Raw genomic sequence first — 25639 nt, 5'->3', positions numbered from 1 at the left:
GTAAATATGTACAAGTAAGTAAATACGTACGAGTAACATGTGAAGGTGTGTGTGAACAGGTCATAATTGTGGTATTTGTTAAGCACTTACTATGTGCCAAGCACTGAACAAAATATATTAACAAAATAAAACAAACAGAATAGTAAATATGTACAAGTAAGTAAATACGCACGAGTAACATGTGAAGGTGTGTGTGAACAGGTCATAATTATGGTATTTGTTAAGCACTTACTGTGTGCCAAGCACTGAACAAAATATATTAACAAAATAAAACAGAATAGTAAATATGTACAAGTAAGCAAATACGTACGAGTAACATGTGAAGGTGTGTGTGAACAGGTCGTAATTATGGTATTTGTTAAGCACTTACTATGTGCCAAGCACTGAACAAAATATATTAACAAAATAAAACAGATAGAATAGTAAATATGTACAAGTAAGTAAATATGTACGAGTAACATGTGAAGGTGTGTGTGAACAGGTAATAATTATGGTATTTGTAAAGCACTTACTATGTGCTAAGCGCTGAACAAAATATATTAACAAAATAAAACAGAATAGTAAATATGTACAAGTAAGTAAATACTACAAGTAACACGTGAAGGTGTGTGTGAACAGGTAATAATTATGGTATTTGTTAAGCACTTACTATGTGCCAAGCACTGAACAAAATATATTAACAAAATAAAACAGAATAGTAAATATGTACAAGTAAGTAAATACGTACGAGGAACATGTGAATGTGTGTGTGAACAGGTAATAATTATGGTATTTTTTAAGCACTTACTATGTGCCAAGCACTGTTCTAAGCCTATATAAGCATTTGCAAGTATGTGTGAGAGCATGCGTGCTCATGTTGAGCATTTGTCCGGGAGAGCATGTGAGACCATGCGTGAACCTGTGGGAGTGTTTGGGAGCATGCGACTGTGTGATTTGGGGTGAGCATGTGTGAGACATGTGAGTGTGTGTGAGCATGTGAGAGTGTATGCGAGCATGCATGGGTGTCTTGAGAGTGGGGAGCATTACGGGACTGTGGATGGAAGAAGGGGTGGATCTGAATGGGTTTTCTGGACTGGGGCCAGGTGGGTGGTGAGTTAGGATAATAACAATAATAATGATAATAATAATAATAATTGTGTCATTCGTCAAGCGCTTATTATGCGACAGGACTGTACTAAGCGCTGGGGTAGATAATTGGGTAACTGGATAGGACACAGTCCCTACCCCGCATGGGGCACGTAATCTTAATTCCCATTTTATTCATTCATCTTCATTCATTCAACCGTATTTATCATCATCATCATCAATCGTATTTATTGAGCGCTTACTGTGTGCTGAGCACTGCACTAAGCGCTAGGGAAGTACAAACCGGCAACATCATCATCAATCGTATTTATTGAGTGCTTACTGTGTGCAGAGCACTGTTCTAAGCGCTTGGGAAGTACAAATTGGCAACATATAGAGACAGTCCCTACCCAACAGTGGACTCACAGTCTAAACGATAAAACAAATAAACAACAACATGTAGAGACGGTCCCTACCCGACAACGGGCTCAGAGTTTAGAAGAGGGAGATGAGGTAATGATTTCACAGGTGAGGTAACTGAGGCAGAGAGAAGTGAAATGACTCGCCTAAGGTCACACAGCAGAGACGTCACAGAGCGGAAATTAGAATCCAGATCCTTCTGACTGGAGCAGGAGGGGAGGAGCTGTGTTTTCCTGCTCGTCCCTCCCCCACAATCCTATTTATTCTGACGATTTGACACCTTTCCACATATTTTGTCTTGTTGTCTGTCTCCCCCTTCTAGACTGTGAGCCTGTTGTTGGGTAGGGCCCGTCTCTACGGGTCACCAACTTGTACTTCCCAAGCGCTTAGTACAGTGCTCTGCACACAGTAAGAGCTCAATAAATACGATTGATTGATGAAGCATTGTGCTCAGAGCAGATACAGTTCCTGTCCCACCTGGGGCTCCCTGGGGAAAGATATTTGTTGAACTCACAACATCCCTCGGTAGTGGGCCGGGGGTTCGGGGGAGCGGGATACAGGAGGGTTTCCCAGATTGAGCCCCCTTCTTCCTCTCCCCCTCTTCCCCCTCTCCATCCCCACCGCCTTACCTCCTTCCCCTCCCCACAGCACTTGTATATATGTATATATGTTTGTACACATTTATTACTCTATTTATTTATTTATTTTATTTGTACATATTTAGTCTTTTATTTTGTGTTTTGCTTTGTTCAGTTGGGTAGGGACCGTCTCTATATGTCACCAGCTTGTACTTCCCAAGCGCTTAGTATAGTGCTCTGCACACAGTAAGCGCTCGATAAATATAATAATAATAATAATGTTGGCATTTATTATGTGCCAAGCACTGTTCTAAGCACTGAGGTAGATACAAGGTAATCAGGTTGTCCCACGGGGCGCTCACAGTCTTCATCCCCATTTTACAGAGGAGGGAACGGAGGCCCAGAGAAGTGAAGCGGCTTGCCCAAAGTCGCACAGCTGACAAGTGGCGGAGTCGGGATTTGAACCCATGACCTCTGACTCCTTAGCCCGGGCTCTTACCACTAAGCCACGCTGAATGAATGAATCATTATTATTATTACCGACTGCACGAATGAATGAGTGAATGAAGAGCTGATGATGGTCATCATCAATCGTATTTATTGAGCGCTTACTGTGTGCAGAGCACTGTACTAAGCACTTGGGAAGTACAAGTTGGCGACATATAGAGACAGTCCCTACCCAACAGTGGGCTCACAGTCTGGTCCTCACTGTCATCATCATCATCATCAATCATATTTATTGAGCGCTTACTGTGTGCAGAGCACTGTACTAAGCGCTTGGGAAGTACAAGTTGGCGACATATAGAGATAGTCCCTACCCAACAGTGGGCTCACAGTCTGGTCCTCACTGTCATCATCATCATCATCAATTGTATTTATTGAGCGCTTACTGTGTGCAGAGCACTGTACTAAGCACTTGGGAAGTACAAGTTGGCAACATATAGAGACAGTCGCTACCCAATAGTGGGCTCACAGTCTGGTCCTCACTGTCATCATCATCATCATCAATTGTATTTATTGAGCGCTTACTGTGTGCAGAGCACTGTACTAAGCGCTTGGGAAGTACAAGTTGGCAACATATAGAGACAGTCGCTACCCAACAGTGGGCTCACAGTCTGGTCCTCACTGTCATCACCATCATCATCAATTGTATTTATTGAGCGCTTACTGTGTGCAGAGCACTGTACTAAGCGCTTGGGAAGTACAAGTTGGCAACATATAGAGACGGTCGCTACCCAACAGTGGGCTCACAGTCTGGTCCTCACTGTCCAGCTCTCTTGGCCCCTCCGCCTCCCAAGGTCAGCTCAGGGGGCCCCAGAAGTCCAGGCCGGCATCAGGGGACCTCCCCAGGGCTCTTGAAGAGGGTCTCCCAGCCCTCCCAGCCCTCCCAGAACGCATGGGGGCCCGGAAGACCAAAGGGGCCTCATCCTCGTCACTCCTCACCTTGTGACACGAACACATTGGCCAAGACGGAGAGTCCGGCCAGGAAGAGGGAAGCTATCTGTGTCCAGCGCCGGCCCACGCGGTTCATGGCCCACAGGGCTAGGAACTTGGCTGGGAAGTCCACTGTGCCGAAGAGGACCTGGAGCAGAAAGAGGCTGCTTCCCAGGGCCTGCAGGTCCAGTGCGAGCCCATAGTACGTAAAACCAAAGGCGAACCTGTGGGGCACAGGGGAAGAGGCAGAATGCCCCTTCCGGGGCAAGGAAGAGCAGGGCAGGGGAGGGCAGGGGGCCTCCCGCCTTTCCTGGGCCTCATATTCCAACTGGGCCCACACACCCCTCATTCCATTCATTCATTCAATCGTATTAAGCACTTACTGTGTGCAGAACACTACACTAAACACTTGGGAAGGACAAGTTGGCAACCCATAGCGATGGTCCCTACCCAACAACGGGCTCATGGTCTAGAAGAGATGAGGAAGACTACGTGAATTTTGGAGTGAAGGAATCAGAAAAGCTATCAAGCTTAGAAGCGGGATTCGACAACCCGGAAGCAGGACTTTTCCCAAACGGGGCCAGGCAGCGGCAAGCTTAATGATAATAATAATAATGTTGGTGTTTGTTAAGTGCTTACTATGTGCAAAGCCCTGTTCTAAGAGCTGGGGTAGGTACAAGGTAATCAGGTTGTCCCATGAGGGGCTCACAGTCTTCATCCCCATTTTACAGACGAGGGAACTGAGGCCCAGAGAAGTGAAGTGACTTGCCCAACGTCACACAGCTGACAAGTTGCGGAGCCGGGATTTGAACCCACGACCTCTGACTCCAAAGCCCGGGCTCTTTCCACTGAGCCACGCTGCTTCCCCTGGGATTCTGGGATACCTCTTCACCCTCCCCTTAATGATGCCCTGAAAGATGTCACCGGTTCCCAGAAAAATCCCCTCGGGAACTCTCTCTCTCTGGTGCTCCCTGGTACCTCGGAAGTTGGGAAGACTTTTGGATATTAAGGATGGGAGTTATCCCACTGTAGCTCCAAGCTTGCCAGATTGACCTTTGGTCGGACCCAGGGAAGGAGGCGTTTGTGGTTGATGGCTGAGCCCGATTGGCAGTAGCAGCGGTGGCAGCAAGGTTAGAGTCCAAGATTAAGGATCAGGTGTTCAGGTGTTAACTTGGGATGGCCACAGGTATCCCAGTCCCCGGGGGTCTCCAGGGAATGGCACGGCCGGAGAGGGGATGATAAGAGAGTGACCCCTTAGTGCTGAGCTTCTGGTCTGCCCTGCAGTTCCACCGTCCCAGAGGGAATAGGACGGCGGGCTGAGTGCTGAGGGCTGAGTACTACTCTATTTATTTATTTATTTATTTATTTTACTTGTACATATCTATTCTATTTATTTTATTGTGTTAGTATGTTTGGTTTTGTTCTCTATCTCCCCCTTTTAGACTGTGAGCCCACTGTTGGGTAGGGACTGTCTCTATATGTTGCCAACTTGGACTTCCCAGGCGCTTAGTACAGTGCTCTGCACACAGTAAGCGCTCAATAAATACGATTGAGGATGATGATGCTGAGGGCTATTACTCTATTTATTTATTTTACTTTTACATATCTATTCTATTTATTTTATTGTGTTAGTATGTTGGGTCTTGTTCTCTGTCTCCCCCTTTTAGACTGTGAGCCCACTGTTGGGTAGGGACGGTCTCTATGTGTTGCCAACTTGTACTTCCCAAGCGCTTAGTACAGTGCTCTGCACACAGTAAGCGCTCAATAAATACGATTGATGATGATGAAGAGAGTGACCCCCTTAGTGCTGAGCTTCTGGTCTGCTCTGCAGTTCCACCGTCCCAGAGGGAATAGGGCGGTGGGCTGAGTGCTGAGGGCTATTACTCTATTTATTTATTTATTTATTTATTTTACTTGTACATATCTATTCTATTTATTTTATTGTGTTAGTATGTTTGGTTTTGTTCTCTGTCTCCCCCTTTTAGACTGTGAGCCCACTGCTGGGTAGGGACTGTCTCTATCTGTTGCCAACTTGTACTTCCCAGGTGCTTAGTACAGTGCTCTGCACACAGTAAGCGCTCAATAAATATGATTGATGATGATGACGCTGAGGGCTGAGTATTACTCTATTTATTTATTTATTTATTTTACTTGTACATATCTATTCTATTTATTTTATTGTGTTAGTATGTTTGGTTTTGTTCTCTGTCTCCCCCTTTAAGATTGTGAGCCCACTGCTGGGTAGGGACTGTCTCTATATGTTGCTAACTTGTACTTCCCAAGTGCTTAGTACAGTGCTCTGCACACAGTAAGCGCTCAATAAATATGATTGATGATGATGATGCTGAGGGCTGAGTATTACTCTATTTATTTATTTATTTATTTTACTTGTACATATCTATTCTATTTATTTTATTGTGTTAGTATGTTTGGTTTTGTTCTCTGTCTCCCCCTTTAAGATTGTGAGCCCACTGTTGGGTAGGGACTGTCTCTATCTGTTGCCAACTTGTACTTCCCAAGCGCTTAGTACAGTGCTCTGCACACAGTAAGTGCTCAATAAATACGATTGATGATGATGAAGAGAGTGACCCCTTAGTGCTGAGCTTCTGGTCTGCCCTGCAGTTCCACCGTCCCAGAGGGAATAGGGCGGCAGGCTGAGTGCTGAGGGCTGAGTATTACTCTATTTATTTATTTATTAATTTCACTTGTACATATCTATTCTATTTATTTTATTGTGTTAGTACATTGGGTTTTGTTCTCTGTCTCCCCCTTTTAGACTGTGAGCCCACCGTTGGGTAGGGACTGTCTCTAGATGTTGCCAACTTGTACTTCCCAAGCGCTTAGTACAGTGCTCTGCACACAGTAAGTGCTCAATAAATACGATTGATGATGATGATGCTGAGGGCTGAGTATTACTCTATTTATTTATTTATTTATTTTGCTTGTACATATCTATTCTATTTATTTTATTGTGTTAGTATGTTTGGTTTTGTTCTCTGTCTCCCCCTTTTAGACTGTAAGCCCACTGTTGGGTAGGGACTGTCTCTATATGTTGCTAACTTGTACTTCCCAAGCGCTTAGTACAGTGCTCTGCACACAGTAAGTGCTCAATAAATACGATTGATGATGATGATGCTGAGGGCTGAGTATTACTCTATTTATTTATTTATTTATTTATTTTACTTGTACATATCTATTCTATTTATTTTATTGTGTTAGTATGTTTGGTTTTGTTCTCTGTCTCCCCACTTTAGACTGTGAGCCCACTGCTGGGTAGGGACTGTCTCTATATGTTGCCAACTTGTACTTCCCAAGCGCTTAGTACAGTGCTCTGCACACAGTAAGCGCTCAATAAATATGATTGATTGATTGATTGATTGAGTGTGGCGGGGTACCGATCCTTGCCCAGGCAAGGGGAAGTGGATCCCAGCTCCCCTGGGGGGCTCGCCCATTCTCCCTTCCAGCTGCAACTGGCTGAGGCAGTCAGTGAGGCTAGCTCTGTTCCTCCCTTCAAGGCCCTACTGAGAGCTCACCTCCTCCAGGAGGCCTTCCCACACTGAGCCCCCTTCTTCCTCTCCCCCTCCTCATCCCCCCTCCTTCCCTCCTACCCCTCCCCACAGCACCTGTATATACGTATATATGTTTGTACGTGTTTATTACTCTATTTATTTTATTTGTACATATTTATTCTATTTATTTTATTTTGTTAATGTGTTTTGTTCTCTGTCTCCCCCTTCTAGACTGTGAGCCCACTGTTGGGTAGGGACCGTCTCTATATGTCGCTGACTTGTACTTCCCAAGCGCTTTGTCCAGTGCTCTGCACAAAGCAAGCGCTCAATAAATACGATTGAATGAATGAATGAATGAATGAATGAATGAATGAATGGGGCCTAGGAAGTGGGGTTCTACCTCCCACATGAGGGCAGGAGGGATGCTGGAGGTGCCACAGGAGCAGTGGATGGGTGGAGGATCTCCCAGGAGGAGGGCTTGGGGGGGCCAGACACTGTGCCACCCCCAGGCCCGGAGTGGGTGGGCAAGGGCCACAGGGGCACTACGACTGGGTGGGCTCCACCAGCTTCTCTGGGAAGGGCCATCCACCTTCACGTCACAGCCAGGGACCTTTCCCTCACTGGGTGGCCCAGGCATGACACCTGGCTGCAGAGGATTCTGGACCGCCTCTCTTGCCCAGCCCTGGATGGGGACCAGAACGGGCACGCGGTGCACTCGGACGTAATAATAATAATAATAATCATGGCATTTATTAAGCGCTTACTATGTGCAGTCTAAGCACTGGGGAGGTTACAAGGTGATCAGGTTGTCCCACGGGGGGCTCACAGTCTTCATCCCCATTTTACAGATGAGGGAACTGAGGCACGGAGAAATTAAGTGGCTTGCCCAAAGTCACACAGCTGACAAGTGGCGGAGCCGCGATTTGAACCCATGACCTCTGACTCCAAAGCTCGTGCTCTTTCCACTGAGCCACGCTGCTTCTCTTGAACATCCCTTTCGGCTGCTTCGTCGAAAATCACCCGGGTGACGGGGTGCCGGGGGAAGTGGGGACCACCCAGGGCAATACCACCCCATTCCAGGGGTATCCCAGCAGACGCCTGCCCCACCAAGGGCACAGAGCAGACTCCTGCCCAGGAAGTGCTCTGCACACAGTAAGCACTCAATAAATACGACTGAATGAATGACAGTACCCACCAGACGAGGGTCATGCAGAAGACTCTCTTGCGTAGAGTTGGGGTGCGGAACAAATCCATAATGGTGTAACGGCACTTTGCCATGGCCAACTCTTCCTGCATAGCAGAGCTCAAAGCCTTGGGGGAGAAGGAGAGCACCACCGGAGTCAGACTGGGAAGGGGACTCGGTGACTGTCACAGGAGTGGGGACCCCCCCCAACCCTGCCCTCCCAAGCTTGGACTCCATGGATTTAGCCTAGAACCAGACTCCCCCACTGTTTGGACTGCAGCCAGCTCTGGGGGAGAATAATAATAATAATAATAATAATAATAATAATAATAATAATAATAATAATAATAATAATAGCATTTATTAAGCGTTTACTATGTGCAAAGCACTGTTCTAAGTGCTGGGGAGGTTACAAGGTAATCAGGTTGACCCACGGGGGGCTCATAGTCTTAACCCCCATTTTGCAGATGAGGGAACTGAGGCCCAGAGAAGTGAAGTGACTTGGCCAAAGTCACACAGCTGACAAGTGGCGGAGCCAGGATTTGAACCCATGAGCTCTGACTCCAAAGCCCGGGCTCTTTCCAGGGAGCCACGGTGCTTCTCCAAAGGGAAGGGGGCTGAGGGTACAGGGAGATTCCAAGGAATCTTTGTCAGCCTCCTCAAGCAGTCAATCATCTTGCCCCCTTCTACCTCATCAGCATGGCTCAGTGGAAAGAGACCGGGCTTTGGAGTCAGAGGTCATGGGTTCGAATCCCAGCTCCACCACTCGTCAGCTGTGTGACTTTGGGCAAGTCACTTCACTTCTCTGGGCCTCAGTTCCCTCATCTGTAAAATGGGGATTAAGACTGTAAGCGTCACGTGGGACAACCTGATCACCTTGTAAACTCCCCAGCACTTAGAACAGTGAGGAGATCAGTGAGGAGGTTACTTCAGTAGTCAAGGTGAGATAAGGTGAGAAGCAGCGTGGCTCAGTGGAGAAGAGCACGGGCTTTGGAGTCAGAGGTCATGGGTTCAAACCTCAGCTCCGCCAATTGTCAGCTGTGTGACTTTGGGCAAGTCACTTCACTTCTCTGGGCCTCAGTTACCTCATCTGTAAAATGGGGATTGAGACTGTGAGCCCCACATGGGACAACCTTATCACCTTGTAACATCCCCAGTGCTTTGCACATAGTAAGCGCTTAATAAATGCCATTATTATTATTATTATTATAAGGTAAGTTGTTGGATCAGCATAGTAGCAGTTTGATTGGAGAGGAAAGGGCAGATTTTAGTGATGCTGTGAAGGTAGAACTGACAGAATTTGGTGATAGACTGAATGTGTGGATTGAACGAGAGAGATGAGTCAAGGATAATGCCAAGGTTATGGGCTTGTGAGAGAGGGAGGATTTAGGTGGGGAAGATAGAGATTGGGTGGGAAATTGAGGAGTTCTGTTTTGGACATGATTAATTAGGGGTGTCATCATCATCATCATCAATCATATTTATTGAGCGCTTACTGTGTGCAGAGCACTGTACTAAGCGCTTGGTAAGTACAAGTTGACAACATATAGAGACAGTCCCTACCCAACAGTGGGCTCACAGTCTAAAAGGGGGAGACAGAGAACAAAACCAAGCATACCAACAAAATAAAATAGATATGCACAAGTAAAATAAATAAATAAATAGAGTAACAAATATGTACAAACATATATACATATATACAGGTGCTGTGGGGAAGGGAAGGAGGTAAGATGGGGGGAATGGAGGGGGGACGAGGGGGAGAGGAAGGAAGGGGCTGAGTGTGGGAAGGCCTCCTGGAGGAGGTGAGCTCTCAGTAGGGCCTTGAAGGGAGGAAGAGAGCTAGCTTGGCGGATGGGCAGAGGGATTGGGGGCATTCCAGGCCCGGGGGATGACGTGGGCCGGGGGTTGATGGCGGGACAGGCGAGAACGAGGTACGGTGAGGAGATTAGCGGCGGAGGAGCGGAGGGTGCGGGCTGGGCTGGAGAAGGACAGAAGGGAGGTGAGGTAGGAGGGGGCGAGGTGATGGACAGCCTTATAGCCGAGGGTGAGGAGTTTCTGCCTGATGCGCAGATTGATTGGTAGCCACTGGAGATTTTTGAGGTGTTGGTGGGACATCCAGGTAGAGATGTCCCAAAGGCAGGAGGAAATGCAAGGCTTCAGAAGAGAGAAGACATGGCTGGTGAAGGCGAGTAGGGAATCATCCACGGAGAGACAGATGGTAGTTGAAGCCGGGGGAGCAAATGAGTTCTCCAAGGGAGTGGGGTGTATACGGACAATAGAAGGGGACCCAGAAGTGAGCTTTGAGGGATTCCCACTGCCAGAGGGTGGGAGGCAGAGGCTGAAAAGGAACAGTCAGGGAATTAGGAGGAGAACGAGGAAAGGACAATGTTGGTGAAGCCAAGGTTGGATAATGTTTCCAGTAGGTGGGGGTGCTCCACGGAAACTTGAAAGGTCGAGGAGGATTAGGATGGAGTAGAAGCCGTTGGATTTGGCGGGTGGTGACCTTTGAGATGACGGTTTGTGTGGCGTGAAGGGGGTGGAAACCAGACTGAAGGGGGCCAAGGACGGACCTGGAGGAGAGGAATTTGAGACGGTGGGTGCGGGCAGCTCACTCAAGGAGTTTGGATTTGAATATAATAATAATAATAATAATAATAATAATAATAATAATAATAATAATAATGGCATGAATGTTAGGAGGGAGATGGGGTGACAACTGAGAGAAGCCGTGGGGTCAAGGGAGGGTTTTTACAACTAACTGTAGCTAGCTCTCTTCCTCCCTTCAAGGCCCTACTGAGAGCTCACCTCCTTCCGGAGGCCTTCCCAGACTGAGCCCCTTCCTTCCTCTCCCCCTCGTCCCCCTCTCCATCCCCCCATCTTACCTCCTTCCCTTCCCCACAGCACCTGTATATATGTATATATGTTTGCACATATTTATTACTCTATTTATTTTACTTGTACATATCTATTCTATTTATTTTATTTTGTTAGTATGTTTGGTTTTGTCCTCTGTCTCCCCCTTTTAGACTGTGAGCCCACTGTTGGGTAGGGACTGTCTCTATATGTTGCCAACTTGTACTTCCCAAGCTCTTAGTACAGTGCTCTGCACACAGTAAGTGCTCAATAAATACAATTGATGATGATGATGATGATGATGGCTTACTGTATACATGTTTGTACATATTTATTACTCTATTTTACTTGTATATATCTATTCTATTTATTTTATCTTTTGTTAGTATGTTTGGTTTTGTTCTGTCTCCCCCTTTTAGACTGTGAGCCCACTGTTGGGTAGCGACTGTCTCTATATGTTGCCAACTTGTACTTCCCAAGCGCTTAGTCCAGTGCTCTGCACACAGTAAGTGCTCAATAAATACGATTGATTGATTACCGTCTCCTCCCCATCCCCCAACCCATCTCCCACCCCCAACCCTCCTGGTGTCCCCACTAAAGGTCTGGAGACCATGAGCTCTTCGGAAGGCTGTGGCTTTGCTCCAAACCCAACTCTGGAATTATCTCTATTTGTTGCCAAATTGTACTTTCAAAGCGCTTAGTCCAGTGCTCTGCACACAGTAACCGCTCAATAAATTCGATTGAATGAATGAATGAATGAATGAACTCTGCCCAGGGTCAAGGGGCAGAATAGGCTGTGCTGTACTGGGCATTGGCGCTTAATTAATAATCAGTCCTATTTTCCTTCCCTTCACACTGTGCGCCCTGCGGGTCAAGGACTCTGTGTCTGTCCTGTTTAGCTGGGATTGTACCCCAGCGCTTAGCACAGTGCATGACCTGTCTACATGTTTTGTTTTTTTGTCTGTCTCCCCCTTCTAGACTGTGAGCCCGTTGTTGGGTCGGGACCGTCTCTATGTGTTGCCGACTTGTACTTCCGAAGTGCTTAGTACAGTGCTCTGCACACAGTAGGCACTCAATAAATACGATTGAATGAACGAATGAATGAATGACACATAGTAAGCACTTAGAAGCAGCGTGGCTTAGTGGAAAGCCCACTGTTGGGTAGGGACTGTCTCTATATGTTGCCAACTTGTACTTCCCAAGCGCTTAGTACAGTGCTCTGCACACAGTAAGCACTCAATAAATATGATTGATGATGATGATGATGAAAGAGCACAGGCTTGGGAGTCAGAGGTCGTGGGCTCTCATCCCGACTCGGCCACTTCTCAGCTGTATGACTTTGGACAAGTCACTTCACTTCTCTGTGCCTCAGTTCCCTCATCTGGAAAATGGGGATCAAGACTGTGAGCCCCACGTGGGACAACCTGATCAACTTGTATCCCCCCAGCGCTTAGAACAGTGCTTCACACATAGTAAGCGCTTAACAAATGCCATCATTATTATTATCCTCTGTGCCTCAGTTCTCTCATCTGGAAAATGGGGATCAAGACTGTGAGCCCCACGTGGGACAACCTGATCAACTTGTACCCCCCCCCAGCGCTTAGAACAGTGCTTTGCACATAGTAAGTGCTTAACAAATGTCATCATTATTATTGTCTCTGTGCCTCAGTTCCCTCATCTGGAAAATGAGGAAATCTGGAAAACCAATCAACCTACGCATCAGGCAAAAACTCCTCACTCTTGGCTTCAAGGCTGTCCATCACCTCGCCCCCTCCTCTCTCACCTCCCTTCTTTCCTTCTCCAGCCCATCCGCACCCTCCGCTCCTCTGCCACTGCTAAACTTCCTCGCTGGGCCTCACTCTCTCCTGTCCTGCAGTCAACAACTTGTACTTCCCAAGCACTTAGTACTGTGCTCTGCACACAGTAAGCGCTCAATAAATACGATTGATTGACCCCCGGCCCACGTCCTTCCCCTGGCCCGGAATGCCCTCCCTCCACACAGCCACCAAACTAGCTCTCTTCCTCCCTTCAAGGCCCTACCGAGAGCTCACCTCCTCCAGGAGGCCTTCCCACACTGAGCCCCCTCTTTCCTCTCCCCCTCCCCATCCCCCCCGCCCTACCTCCTTCCCCTCCCCACAGCACCTGTATATCTGTTTGTACAGATTTATCACTCTATTTATTTTACTTGTACATATTTACTATTCTATTTAGTTTGTTAATGGTGTGCATCTAGCTTTACTTCTATTTATTCTGATGACTTGACACCTGTCCACATGTTTTGTTTCGTTGTCCGTCTCCCCCTTCAAGCCTGTGAGCCCGTTGTTGGGTAGGGACCGTCCCTATATGTTCCCAACTTGTACTTCCCAAGCGCTTAGTCCAGTGCTCTGCACACAGTAAGCGCTCAATAAATACGATTGAATGAATGAATGAATGAAAATGGGGATCAAGACTGTGAGCCCCAAGTGGGACAACCTGACTGCCTTGTATCTACCCCAGCGCTTAGAACAGTGCTTGGCACATAGTAAGCGCTTAACAAATACCATTATTATTATTACTATTACAAATTTTATTACCATCCCTGGTTCAGCAGAGGGGCTGAGAAGGGGCTTGGGGAAAGGGGGCGTGGCTTTGAGGATGGGCGTGGCTTTGAGGATGGGTGTGGCTTTAAGGGTGGGTGTGGCCTTGAGGGTGGGCGTGGCCTTGAGGGTGGGCGTGGCTTTGAGAAGGGACGTGCTCGCGAGGTGGGTGTGGCTATGCGAGGGGCGTGGCTTCGAGAAGGGGCGTGGCTTTTGAGAATGGGCGTGGCTTTGTAAGGGGGCGTGGCTTGAAAGGGGGCGTGACTCGAGAGGTGGGCGTAGCTTTGTAAGGGGCGTGGCTTGAGAAGCAGCCTGGCTCAGTGGAAAGAGCCCGGGCTTTGGAGTCAGGGGTCATGGGTTTGAATCCCTACTCTGCCAATTGTCTGCTGGGTGACCTCGGGTAAGTCACTTCACTTCTCTGGGCCTCAGTTCCCTCATCTGGAAAATGGGGATGAAGACCGTGAGCCCCCCCTGTGGGACAACCTGATCGCCTTGTATTTTTACAAAAATATGTATTTTTACATATTTATTACTCTATTTATTTATTTATTTATTTATTTTACTTGTACATTTCTATCCTACTTATTTTATTTTGTTGGTATGTTTGGTTCTGTTCTCTGTCTCCCCCTTTTAGACTGTGAGCCCACTGTTGGGTAGGGACTGTCTCTATGTGATGCCAATTTGTACTTCCCAAGCGCTTAGTACAGTGCTCTGCACATAGTAAGCGCTCAATAAATACGATTGATTGATTGATTGATTGTAACCGCCCCAGCGCTTAGAACAGTGCTTTGCACATAGTAAGTGCTTAATAAATGTCTGTCTCCCCCCTCCTAGACTGTGAGCCCCCTCCTTCCTCTTCCCCCTCCTCCCCCCCCATTTTCCCCGCTTTACCTCCTTCCCCTCCCCACAGCACCTGTGTATACGTATATATGTTTGCATGTATTTATTACTTTATTAATTTATTTTATTTGTACATATTCATTCTATTTATTTTATTTTTTTAATATGTTTTGTTTTGTTGTCTGTCTCCCCCTTCTAGACTGTGAGCCCACTGTTGGGTTGGGACCGTCTCTATATGTTGCCGACTTGCACTTCCCAAGCGCTTAGTCCAGTGCTCTGCACACAGTAAGCGCTCAATAAATACGATTGAACGAATGAATGAATGTTTTGTTCTCCGTCTCCCCCTTCTAGACTGTGAGCCCACTGTTGGGTAGGGACTGTCTCTAGATGTTGCCGACTTATACTTCCCAAGCGCTTAGTCCAGTGCTCTGCACACAGTAAGCGCTCAATAAATGCGATTGTATGAATGAATGAGCCCGTTGTGGGCAGGGATTGTCTCTCCGTTGCTGAACTGTACTTTCCAAGCGCTTAGTACAGTGCTCTTCACATAGTAGGCTCTCAATAAATACGATTGAATGAATGAATGAATGAATGCCATTATTATTATCATTGCCATCATTATTGTTATTACTATAATCATTATTATTATTGTTGAGAGGGGCGTGGCTTGGTGTCGTGGGGGCGTGGCTCGATAGGGGCGTGGCCTAAAAGAGGTGTGTCCTGATCGGAGCGACCTGAAAGGGGCGTGGCCTAAAGGGGCATGGCCCCCAAAGGGGCGTGACCTAAAGGGGGCGTGACCTAAAGGAGGCGTGACCTGACAGGGCGTGGACCGAAAGGGGGCGTGGCCTAACAGGGCGTGGTCTGAAAAGGGGGTGTGGCCTAAAAGGTAAGGGGGCGTGGCCTGAAGGGGGCGTGGCCTGAAGCCGTTGCCCCTAGCTGAGATCAGCGTGGCTCAGTGGAAAGAGGCCGGGCTTTGGAGTCGGTGGTCGTGGGTTCAAATCCCGACTCTGCCAATTGTCAGCTGTGCGACCCTGGGCAAGTCACTTCACTTCTCTGGGCCTCAGTTACCTCATCTGTAAAATGGGGGTTGACTGTGAGCGCCCCCCGTGGGACAACCTGATCATCTTGTATCCCCCCCAGCGCTTACAGCAGTGCTTTGCACATAGTAAGTGCTTAATAAATGCCATAATTATTATTATTATTATTGTTAACAGGCCCCTCCCTCCCCGTCGTTCATTGGCCAAGGCTTTTAGACTGTGAGCCCACTGTTGGGTAGCGACTGTCTCTATATGTTGCCAACTTGTACTTCCCAAGCGCTTAGTACAGTGCTCTGCACACAGGGGAAGCAGCGTGGCTCAGTGGAAAGAGCCCGGGCTTTGGAGTCCGAGGTCATGGGTTCAAATCCCGGCTCCGCCAGCTGTCAGCCGTGTGACTTTGGGCAAGTCACTTCACTTCTCTGGGCCTCAGTTCCCTCATCTGTCAAATGGGGATGAAGACTGTGAGCCCCCCGTGGGACAACCTGATCACCTTGTATCCCCCCCAGCGCTTGGAACGGTGCTTTGCACATAGTAAGCGCTTAATAAATGCCATCATCATTATTATTATTATTATTTCAGTGCCTGGCACATAGTAAGCACTTAACAAATACCAAGATGGTGGAGAAAGCCTTCAAGCCAACGGGGAGGAGATTTTGTTTGCTGTGGAGAGGCATGGGGAACCAACGAAGGGCTTTGAGGAGAGGAGAGATGCATGTTGAGTTGTGGTTCAGGAAAGTCTTCTAGACTGTGAGCCCACTGTTGGGTAGGGACTGTCTCTATATGTCGCCAACTTGTACTTCCCAAGCGCTTAGTCCAGTGCTCTGCATACAGTAAGCGCTCAATAAATACGATTGATTGATTGATTGATTGGCCCAGGCTTCCACACCCGCCTGCCGTCCCGGTGCCGTCAGCGCGGCGCTTGGGGCACGCTTCTCCCGCCCCCCCGGGCACGTGGCTCCGCTCCCCCCCCCCACGCCGTGTCCCCCCCCCCCCCCCCCAAGCCCCGTGTCCCTCCGGCTGACCTGGGCGCTGAGGCGTGTCCCGGGGTCGGCGCTGCCGTTGATGCGCGCCACCCTCTGCAGGGCCTGCAGCCCCCGCTCCGCTCGGCCCGTGATCAGCAGCCAGCGGGCCGACTCCGACAGGCACCTAAGCGAAGGCGGCGGGAGGATAACGTTTCCATAGCAGGACGGGGAGCCGACTCCAGGCCCCCTCCCTCACCCCTCTGACCCCTCTGACCCCTCTGACCCCTCTTCTCATAGCTCCCCCCCTCACCCTTCCCTCCCTCCTCCTCACCCTTCCCCCTTCCCGCCCTCACCCCTCACCCCTCTGACCCACCTCTTCACACTTCACCCCCCCACCCTTCTCGCCCTTCTCCTCTCCCCTACCTTTCCCGCCCTCCTCCTCACCCCTCTCCCCTCTGACCCTCCTCCTCACCCCTCACCCCTCTGACCCTCCTTCTCACAGCTCACCCCTCCTTCTCACCCCTCACCCCCCTGACCCACCTCCTCACACTTCACCCCTCCCTCACCCCTCACCCTTCTCGCCCTCCTCCTCACCCCTACCTTTCCTGCCCTCCTCCTCACAGCTCATCCCTCTGACCCTCCTCCTCACCCCTCACCCTCTGACTCTCCTCCTCACCCCTCTCCCTCTGACCTTCCTCACCCCTCTGATCCTCCTCCTCACCCCTCACCCTCTGACCCTCCTCCTCACCCCTCACCCTCTGACCCCCCTCCTCACCCCTCACCCTCTGACCCCCCTCCACACCCCTCATCCTCTGACTCTCTTCTTCACCTCTCTGATCCTCCTCCTCACCCCTCACCCCGACCCTCCTCCTCACCCCTCACCCTCTGACCCTCCTCCTCACCCCTCTGACCCTCCTCCTCACCCCTCACCCTCTGACCCTCCTCCTCACCCCTCTGACTCTCCTCCTCACCCCTCTCCCTCTGACCTTCCTCGCCTCTCTGACCCTCCTCCTCACCCCTCACCCCTCTGACCCTCCTCCTCACCCCTCACCCTCTGACCCTCCTCCTTACAGCTCACCCCTCTGACCCTCCTCCTCACCCCTCACCCTCTGACTCTCCTCTTCAGCCCTCTGACCCTCCTCCTCACCCCTCACCCTCTGACCCCCCCTCCTCACAGCTCACCCCCAATCCTTCCCACCCTCCTCTTCACCCCTCACCCCCCACACCTCATCCTTCCCACCCTCTTCCTCACCCCTCACCCTTCCCACCTCCTCCCCACTCCCTTATAATAATAATAATAATAATAATAATAAATAATTAGAGCCTTTATTAAGCACTTACTGTGTGCAAAGCACTGTTCTAAGCTTCCTCACCCCTCCCGCCCTCCTTCTCACACTTTACCTTCCCCCCTCCCCACCCCTTTCCTCACCCTTCCCACCTTCCCTCTCATACTTCACACCTCACCCTTCCCGCCTTCCTCCTCCCTGCCCCTCCTCCCACCTCCCTCCCCCTTCCTCTGCCCATCTCCCCCTTCTCTCCCACCCCTCACCCCTCCTTCACCCCTCACCCTTCCCTAGCTCTTCCCCATCCCAAGCCCAGGGACCTCCCAGGCCTTCATCATCATCATCAACGGTATTTATTGAGTGTGCGAAGCACTGTACTAAGCTCTTGGGAGACTGATGCCTGTCTACTTGTTTTGTTGTCTGTCTCCCCCTTCTAGATTGTGAGCCCGTTGTTGGGTAGGGCCCATCTCTATCTTTTGCCAAATTGTACTTTTCAAGCGCTTAGTCCAGTGCTCTGCACACAGTAAGGGCTCAATAAATACGATTGATTACAGCACAGCAGGGTTAGCAGACATATTCCCTGCCCACAACAAGCTTACAGACCCAAACATTCCCGGAATGAGTCCAAGGTAGATTCTCTAACATCCCTTCCTCTCTCTCTCTCTCCGGCCATTTCACACCTATGGCCTTCGACTGGCTCTTCTGTTGGGGACAACTGCCCATTGCCCAAATTGACCAAATGATGATGATGATGATGATGATAAAAAATAATAATAATAGTAACACCAATAACAATAATAATAACCATTGTGTTTTTTGTTAAGCGTTAAGTATGTGCCGAGCATTGGGGTAGATACAAGGTAATCATTTCAGGCACAGTCCCTGCTCCTCACAGGGTTCACATTTTAAACAGGAGAGAGGACAGGTACCAAATCCCCTTTTTACAAGTGAGGAAATTGAAGCACAGATTACTTGATTGACTTGGCTCAAGGAATCAGTGAAGCAGCAGAGAAGTAGTATAGTATAGCGGATAAAGCAAGGCTGGGAGTCGGAGGGCCTGGGTCCTAATCCCAGCTCCCAGGGTCTGCTGTATGAGTTTGGGCAAGCCACTTCACTTTTTTGTACCTCCTTTACCTCATCTGCCAAGTGGAGATTAATACCATGAGCCCCATACAGGACAAGGACGGTATCCAATCTGATTACTTTGTATGTCCCCCAGCACTTACACAGTAAACAATTAACAAATGCTATTATCATCATCATCTACCCAGTGCTTAGAGGAGTTCCTGGCACATAGTAAGCGCTTGACACATGCCATAAAACCCAAAACATAAATAATTTAGAGCCGAACTCTCCAGGCGGCGGAGTTTAGGAGCTGGGAGCCTCCTCCCACATGCCTGGGGATGGGTCCCAATTGGGCTGAGAAGCAGAGCGCACATACCATGAGTAAATGAAGGAGATGAAGAAGGGCATGGACAGGGTCAGCTGGAGTAGCCGCCAGGCTCGGATGGCGTACGCTGTCCCCGCCAGGAGGACCAGGCCGAAACTGAAGCTCAGCGCGTTCGCGGTCATGACCTTGGCCCGGGCCTTTGTGGTGGCCCACTCCATCACTGCGAGGACACACAACAAGCCCGTACACACAGCCGTGATCAGCAGCGGGGACTCGCCCTCAGGGCTCAGGAGTCCCCTCAGACAGCATCCGAAGCATCCTCCTGCCTTCAGGACATCTCCATCTGGATGTCTGCCCGCCACCTAAAGCTCAACATGTCGAAGGCTGAACTCCTTGTCTTCCCTCCCAAACCTTGCCCTCTCCCTGACTTTCCCATCTCTGTTGACGTCACTACCATCCTCCCGGTCTCACAAGCCCGCAACCTTGGTGTCATCCTCGACTCTGCTCTCTCATTCACCCCTCACATCCAAGCCGTCACCAAAACCTGCCGGTCTCAGCTCCGCAACATTGCCAAGATCTGCCCTTTCCTCTCCATCCATACCGCTACCCTGCTCGTTCAACCTCTCATCCTATCCCATCTGGACTACTGCATCAGCCTTCTCTCTGATCTCCCATCCTTGTGTCTCTCTCCACTTCAATCCATACTTCGTGCTGCTGCCCGGATTATCTTTGTCCAGAAACACTCTGGGCATATCACTCCCCTCCTCAAAAACCTCCAGTGGCTACCAATCAATCTGCGCATCAGGCAGAAACTCCTCACCCTGGGCTTCAAGGCTGTCCATCGCCTCGCCCCCTCCTACCTCACCTCCCTTCTGTCCTTCTCCAGCCCAGCCCGCACCCTCCGCTCCTCCGCCGCCAATCTCCTCACCGTACCTCGTTCTCGCCCGTCCCGCCATCGACCCCCGGCCCACGTCCTCCCCCCGGCCTGGAATGCCCTCCCTCTGCCCATCCGCCAAGCTAGCTCTCTTCCTCCCTTCAAGGCCCTACTGAGAGCTCACCTCCTCCAGGAGGCCTTCCCAGACTGAGCCCCTTCCTTCCTCTCCCCCTCACCCCCCTCTCCATCCCCCCTTCTTACCTCCTTCCCTTCCCCACAGCACCTGTATATATGTATATATGTTTGTACATATTTATTACTCTATTTATTTTACTTGTACATATCTATTCTATTTATTTTATTTTGTTAGTATCTTTGGTTTTGTTCTCCGTCTCCCCCTTTTAGACTGTGAGCCCACTGTTGGGTAGGGACTGTATATGTTGCCAATCTGTACTTCCCAAGCGCTTAGTACAGTGCTCTGCACATAGCGCTCAATAGATACGATTGATGATGACAATTGATGATCCGACGGACCCTCCGGGCCTCACGGGACTTACAAAGCGAGCTGGTGTTCATCATGATGCTGGCCACCGCGAAGGCCGACAGGAAGCGCAGGGCGCAGTAGAGGGAGAAGTTGGGGGCAAAGGCGGCGCAGGTGCTGGAGAGCGCCATCAGCAGGTAACACCAGCTCAGCACCAGTTTCCGGCCGAACCTGTGTCACAGCGTCACAGTTGCCCACCGAGTCGGAGAACCCCGGGGCAGGGGGAGGGCTGGTCGGCTCTGATGCACTTTAGGGGCTCCCTAATCCAGACTGTGAGCCCACTGTTGGGTAGGGACTGTCTCTATATGTTGCCAACTTGCACTTCCCAAGCGCTTAGTCCAGTGCTCTGCACACAGTAAGCGCTCAATAAATACGATTGATTGATTGATTGACCCGGGTGGGAGAAAAAATCAAATCTGCTGTCTTGTGTGCTGCTGTAGTTTTAGTTTGCTCTGGTGTACTTGTACTTCCCAAGCGCTTAGTACAGTGCTCTGCGCATAGTAAGCGCTCAATGAATATGATTGATGATGATGATGATGGTGCCCTCCCTCCACGCCAGGTGTTGGGGTAATAATAATAGTGATAACATTTATTAAGTGCTTACTATGTGCAAAGCACTGTTCTAAGCACTGGGGAGGTTACAAGGGGATCAGGTTGTCCCACGGGGGGATCACAGTCTTAATCCCCATTTTACAGATGAGGTCACTGAGGCCCAGAGAAATGAAGTGACTTGCCCAAAGTCACACAGCTGACAGGTGGCGGAGCTGGGATTGGAACCCATGACCTCTGACTCCAAAGCCCGTTCTCTTTCCACTGAGCCGCGCTGCTTCTGCGTGGGTGAATGGGTGAATGGGCACCTCTGCCTTTGCCTTTATAATGATAATAATGATGGCATTTATTAAGCGCTTACTATGTGCAAGCACTGTTCTAAGCGCTGGGGGAGTTACAAGGTGATCAGTTTGTCCCACTGGGGGCTCACAGTCTTAATCCCCATTTTGCAGGTGAGGTCACTGAGGCACAGAGAAGTGAAGTGACTTGCCCAAAGTCACACACCTGACAAGTGGCGGAGTCGGGGTTTGAGCCCATGACCTCTGACTCCAAAGCCCGGGCTCTTTCCACGGAGCCAAGCTGCTTCTCTAAGATACTAGAGCCCACTGTTGGGTAGGGACCATCTCTATATGTTGCCAACTTGTACTTCCCAATAATAATAATAATAATAATGGCATTTATTAAGCGCTTACTACATGCAAAGCACTGTTCTAAGCGCTAGGGAGGTTACAAATTGATCAGATTGCCCCGCAGGGGGCTCACAGTCTTAATCCCCATTTTACAGATGAGGTAACTGAGGCACAGAGAAGCCAAGTGACTTGCCCAAAGTCACACAGCTGACGTGAACAAGTGCTTAGTACAGTGCTCTGCACACAGTAAGCGCTCAATAAATACGATTGATTGATTGATACTAAGAGGGAGGGAGAACAGGGACTTTAGCCCCCTTTTCTAGATGGGGAAACTGAGACCCAGAGAGGCTAACAATGGGTCAGTGGCTGAACTGGGATTAAAATCTGGGACTCTTTACTTCCAGCCCGGGACTCGTTCCACTAGGCCAAACTGGCTGCAGAGAGAGGGTGCCTGGGGCTGATTTCCAATTTGTTGCCAATTTGTACTTCCAATTTGTTGCCAATTTGTACTTCCCAAGTGCTTAGTACAGTGCTCTGCACATAGTAAGCGCTCAATAAATACGATTGATTGATTGATTGATTGATTGATTTCCCAGATTTTGCGGTACTACGGAGAATCGGGGGCAGGGACGTGGTGTGGGTTCACCAGGTGAGCCTCACCTGTCGGAGACTTGGCCGCAAACAGCTGCACCCAGCAGAATCCCCCCCATGTACAGGGATTGAGACATCGGCTTCAGTGCCCGGGAGTCACACACTAGATCCCACTGGAGGAGGCAGGAAGGGGAAAGCAGAGCTTAAGAATAATAATAATAATAATAATGGTGGTATTTGTTAAGCGCTTACTATGTGCGAAACACTGTTCTAAGCGCTGGGGAGGATACAAAGTGATCAGGTTGTCCCACGTGGGGCTCACAGTCTTCATCCCCATTTTACAGATGAGGTCACTGAGAAGCTTAGTGGCTTGCCCAAGATCACACAGCTAAGTGGCAGAGCCAGGATTTGATCCTGTGACTCCTGATTCCCAAGCCTGCGCTCTTTCCACTGAGCCCTGCTGCTTCCCATTATTAATTATTAATTTATGCATTAGTTATTAATTAATTAATTATAATAACGGGGGCCATTTTTTAAGAAATATATTTGCTAAGCACTTATTGTGTCCCAGGCACTGTTCTAAACACTGTGGTAGATACAAACTAATCAGTTCAAAGTCCATGTCTGACCTGGGGGCTCACAGTCTTAATCCCCATTTTATGGATGAGAGTTATTTATTTATATTAACATCTCTTTTCCCCTCTAGATTGTAAGCTTGTTAAGTGCAGGGGACTTGTCCGCTCGTTCTGTTGTATTTCCACTCTCCCGAGCCCTTATTACAGTTCTCTAAACATAACAAGTGCTCAATAAGTACTATTGATTGATCTATTGATGAGGGAAATAAGGCCCAGAGAAGTGAAGTGACTTTCCCAAGGTCACACAGCAGACAAGTGGTGGGAACCCAGGTCCTCTGACTCCCAACCCAGGGTTTTTCTGCCAGGCCATGCTGCTTCTGTTAAGCACTGGTTGTGTACTTGGCATTGTACTAAGTGCTGGGGTTGTATATATGTATATATGTTTGTACATATTTATTACTCTATTTATTTATTTTACTTGTACATATCTATTCTATTTATTTTATTTTGTTAATATGTTTGGTTTTGTTCTCTGTCTCCCCCTTCTAGACTGTGAGCCCACTGTTGGGTAGGGACTGTCTCTAGATGTTGCCAACTTGTACTTCCCAAGCGCTTAATACAGTGCTCTGCACACAGTAAGCGCTCAATAAATATGATTAATTGATTGATTGATTGACACAGGATAACTTGGTCCGATACAGTCCCTGTTCCAGATGGGGCTCATAGTCTAGGAGGGAGAGCAGGTATTGAATCCCCATTTTACAAGTGATGAAATCAATCAATCAGTGGTACTTATTGAGCACTTACCATTTGCAGAGTACTGTGCTAAGAGTTTGGGAGAATACAATAACGCTAGACCTGATCCTTGCACTAAAGGAGCGTGGCTCAGTGGAAAGAGCCCGGGCTTTGAAGTCAGAGGTCATGGGTTCAAATTCCGACTCCGCCAATTGCCAGCTGTGTGACTTTGGGCAAGTCACTTCACTTCTCTGGGCCTCAGTGACCTCTTCTGTAAAATGGGGATTAAGACTGTGATCCCCCCGTGGGACAACCTGATCCCCTTGTAACCTCCCCAGCGCTTAGAACTGTGCTTTGCACATAGTAAGCGCTTAATAAATGCCATTATTATTATTATTATTATTAAAGGAGTTTACAATCTAGTGAGGGACACATATTCAAATAAATTACAGTAAGGGGAAGCAGCAGAATATAAGGAGATGTACAAAGTGCTGTGGAGCTGGGGTAAGTATCAAAGTGTTTAAGGGAAGCACAGCCAACTGCAGAGGTGATTCAGAAAGAAGGGCAAAGAAGGTGGGGAGAGAGGGGTGATTTTAGTCAGGGAAGTCCCCTTGGAGGAGGTGTGATTTTAAAAAGGCTTCAAAGGTGGGGGAGAATGGTGGTCTGTCGGACATGAAGAGGGGGTATTCCAGGCCAGAGGGAGGATGTGAGTGAGGGGTCCAGTGTGAGAGAGAAGATCGAGGTACAGTGAGTAGGTTGGTGTCAGAGGAAACTGAGGCACAGAAAAGTGAAGCGACTTGCCCAAGTTCACACAGCGCACAAGTGGTGGAAGCCTGGATTAGAACACACGTCCCAGGCCAGTGCTCTTTCCACTAGGCCACGCTGCTTCCCTTGAGTAAAGCGTAGAGCTGTGGGGATCCCTGAGGTCCCAGCCCCTGATCCGTTGCTTCCCCCCATCTGCGTTTCCCGGTCTCCAGTGGGGTAATGGGGGAGCCGGGGACCCCGTACCTCGGCCACGATGGTGGAGGAGAAGACGCTCAGGTCATACGTCCAGCCATCCAGGCAGGGCTCTGTGTCCAGCCGGCTGGCGTTGGCGGCCGAGGCGTTGGGGGACAAGAGCTGCCACTGGGGTTGCAGAAACCGCCGGCACTTCTCCGGCTCCTGGTCCGGACCCAGAGGGATGGAGACCGTCAGGAGGGCTTCAGGGGTGAGGTTCCCAGGGAATCCGGCCGGGTCGGAGTGGGCCCCGAGCCCGGGCACCCGGCAGTGGTGATCTGGGATGGCCCCCGAGAAGTTCTCCACAAGATTGAGAGCGGTGACCAGGAAAATGGGAATAAGGAGGGCGATCATCTGCAGGATCTGATAAAGCCCCAGTCCTCCCGCCTCTTCTAGGAGTTCCGCGAATGCCATGGCACTAGAGTGCTCGGATGGGCTGACGGGAGACCCCTCTGGCTTCCTGGAGGGGATGGAAGTTTGGAAAACCGCCAGCTCAGGAGAGCATACGAGGAGTTTAGGATCTGGGATCAGCCGGATTTGCCAATCCCTCCACACTGGGACCCCGGGGATCAGCAGATAGAAAGAAACCCGCCCGGTTTTCCTGGAGGAGGGGAACGAATCCTCATCTGTCGGCCTCGTCTGGCCCGGCAACACCTGCTTCTTCGGCTCATCTGCCCCGGGAGGCGAGGCTGGCCGAGCTCAGTCCATTCTGCAGCAAGTTCTTGGCCCAGGAAAGACTGAATCTAAGAACCAGTGGAGGGTGAAGGTAGATTCTTGCCAACTCTTCCCTACAAACCAGAATCAACACCTCCCGGGTTAATGTTACTGGAAAAAGGTGAAGCGAGTCAACTCCTCAGTTAAAGCTTAACTCTGAGATGGAGTCACAAGAGTAGAAATGAAGTCCAGATTTCTCTACGTGGGGTATCATGATACCCAGGGGCTAGGGGAACACTATCAAGGCATGTATGGCTGCCTGACGTGTAAGGAACAGCTTCACCGTAGACCTCTTATCTCTGGGA

General features: G+C 49.4%; 1 protein-coding gene across 1 annotated transcript in view; it reads right to left on the bottom strand.

The window, feature by feature from the left end:
- Window positions 1-25326, bottom strand: part of SLC22A12 (solute carrier family 22 member 12) — a 42784-nt gene extending 17458 nt beyond the window's left edge. Inside the window, exons 1-7 of the mRNA XM_038764008.1 lie at window positions 24633-25326; window positions 22384-22487; window positions 20562-20716; window positions 19182-19350; window positions 16518-16641; window positions 8202-8317; window positions 3507-3721 (exon numbers count right to left, since the gene is read on the bottom strand). Of these exons, the coding sequence (XP_038619936.1) occupies window positions 3507-3721; window positions 8202-8317; window positions 16518-16641; window positions 19182-19350; window positions 20562-20716; window positions 22384-22487; window positions 24633-25034 (1285 nt within the window). The 5' untranslated portion in view covers window positions 25035-25326. The remainder of the gene's footprint in view (window positions 1-3506; window positions 3722-8201; window positions 8318-16517; window positions 16642-19181; window positions 19351-20561; window positions 20717-22383; window positions 22488-24632) is intronic.
- Between the last annotated feature and the right edge of the window lie 313 nt (window positions 25327-25639).

This window comes from Tachyglossus aculeatus, chromosome 22 (genome assembly GCF_015852505.1).
Source record: "Tachyglossus aculeatus isolate mTacAcu1 chromosome 22, mTacAcu1.pri, whole genome shotgun sequence".
Lineage (NCBI taxonomy): Eukaryota > Metazoa > Chordata > Mammalia > Monotremata > Tachyglossidae > Tachyglossus > Tachyglossus aculeatus.
The sequence above is the reverse complement of the archived record's forward strand: the minus strand, read 5'-3'. Positions and strand labels throughout refer to the sequence as shown.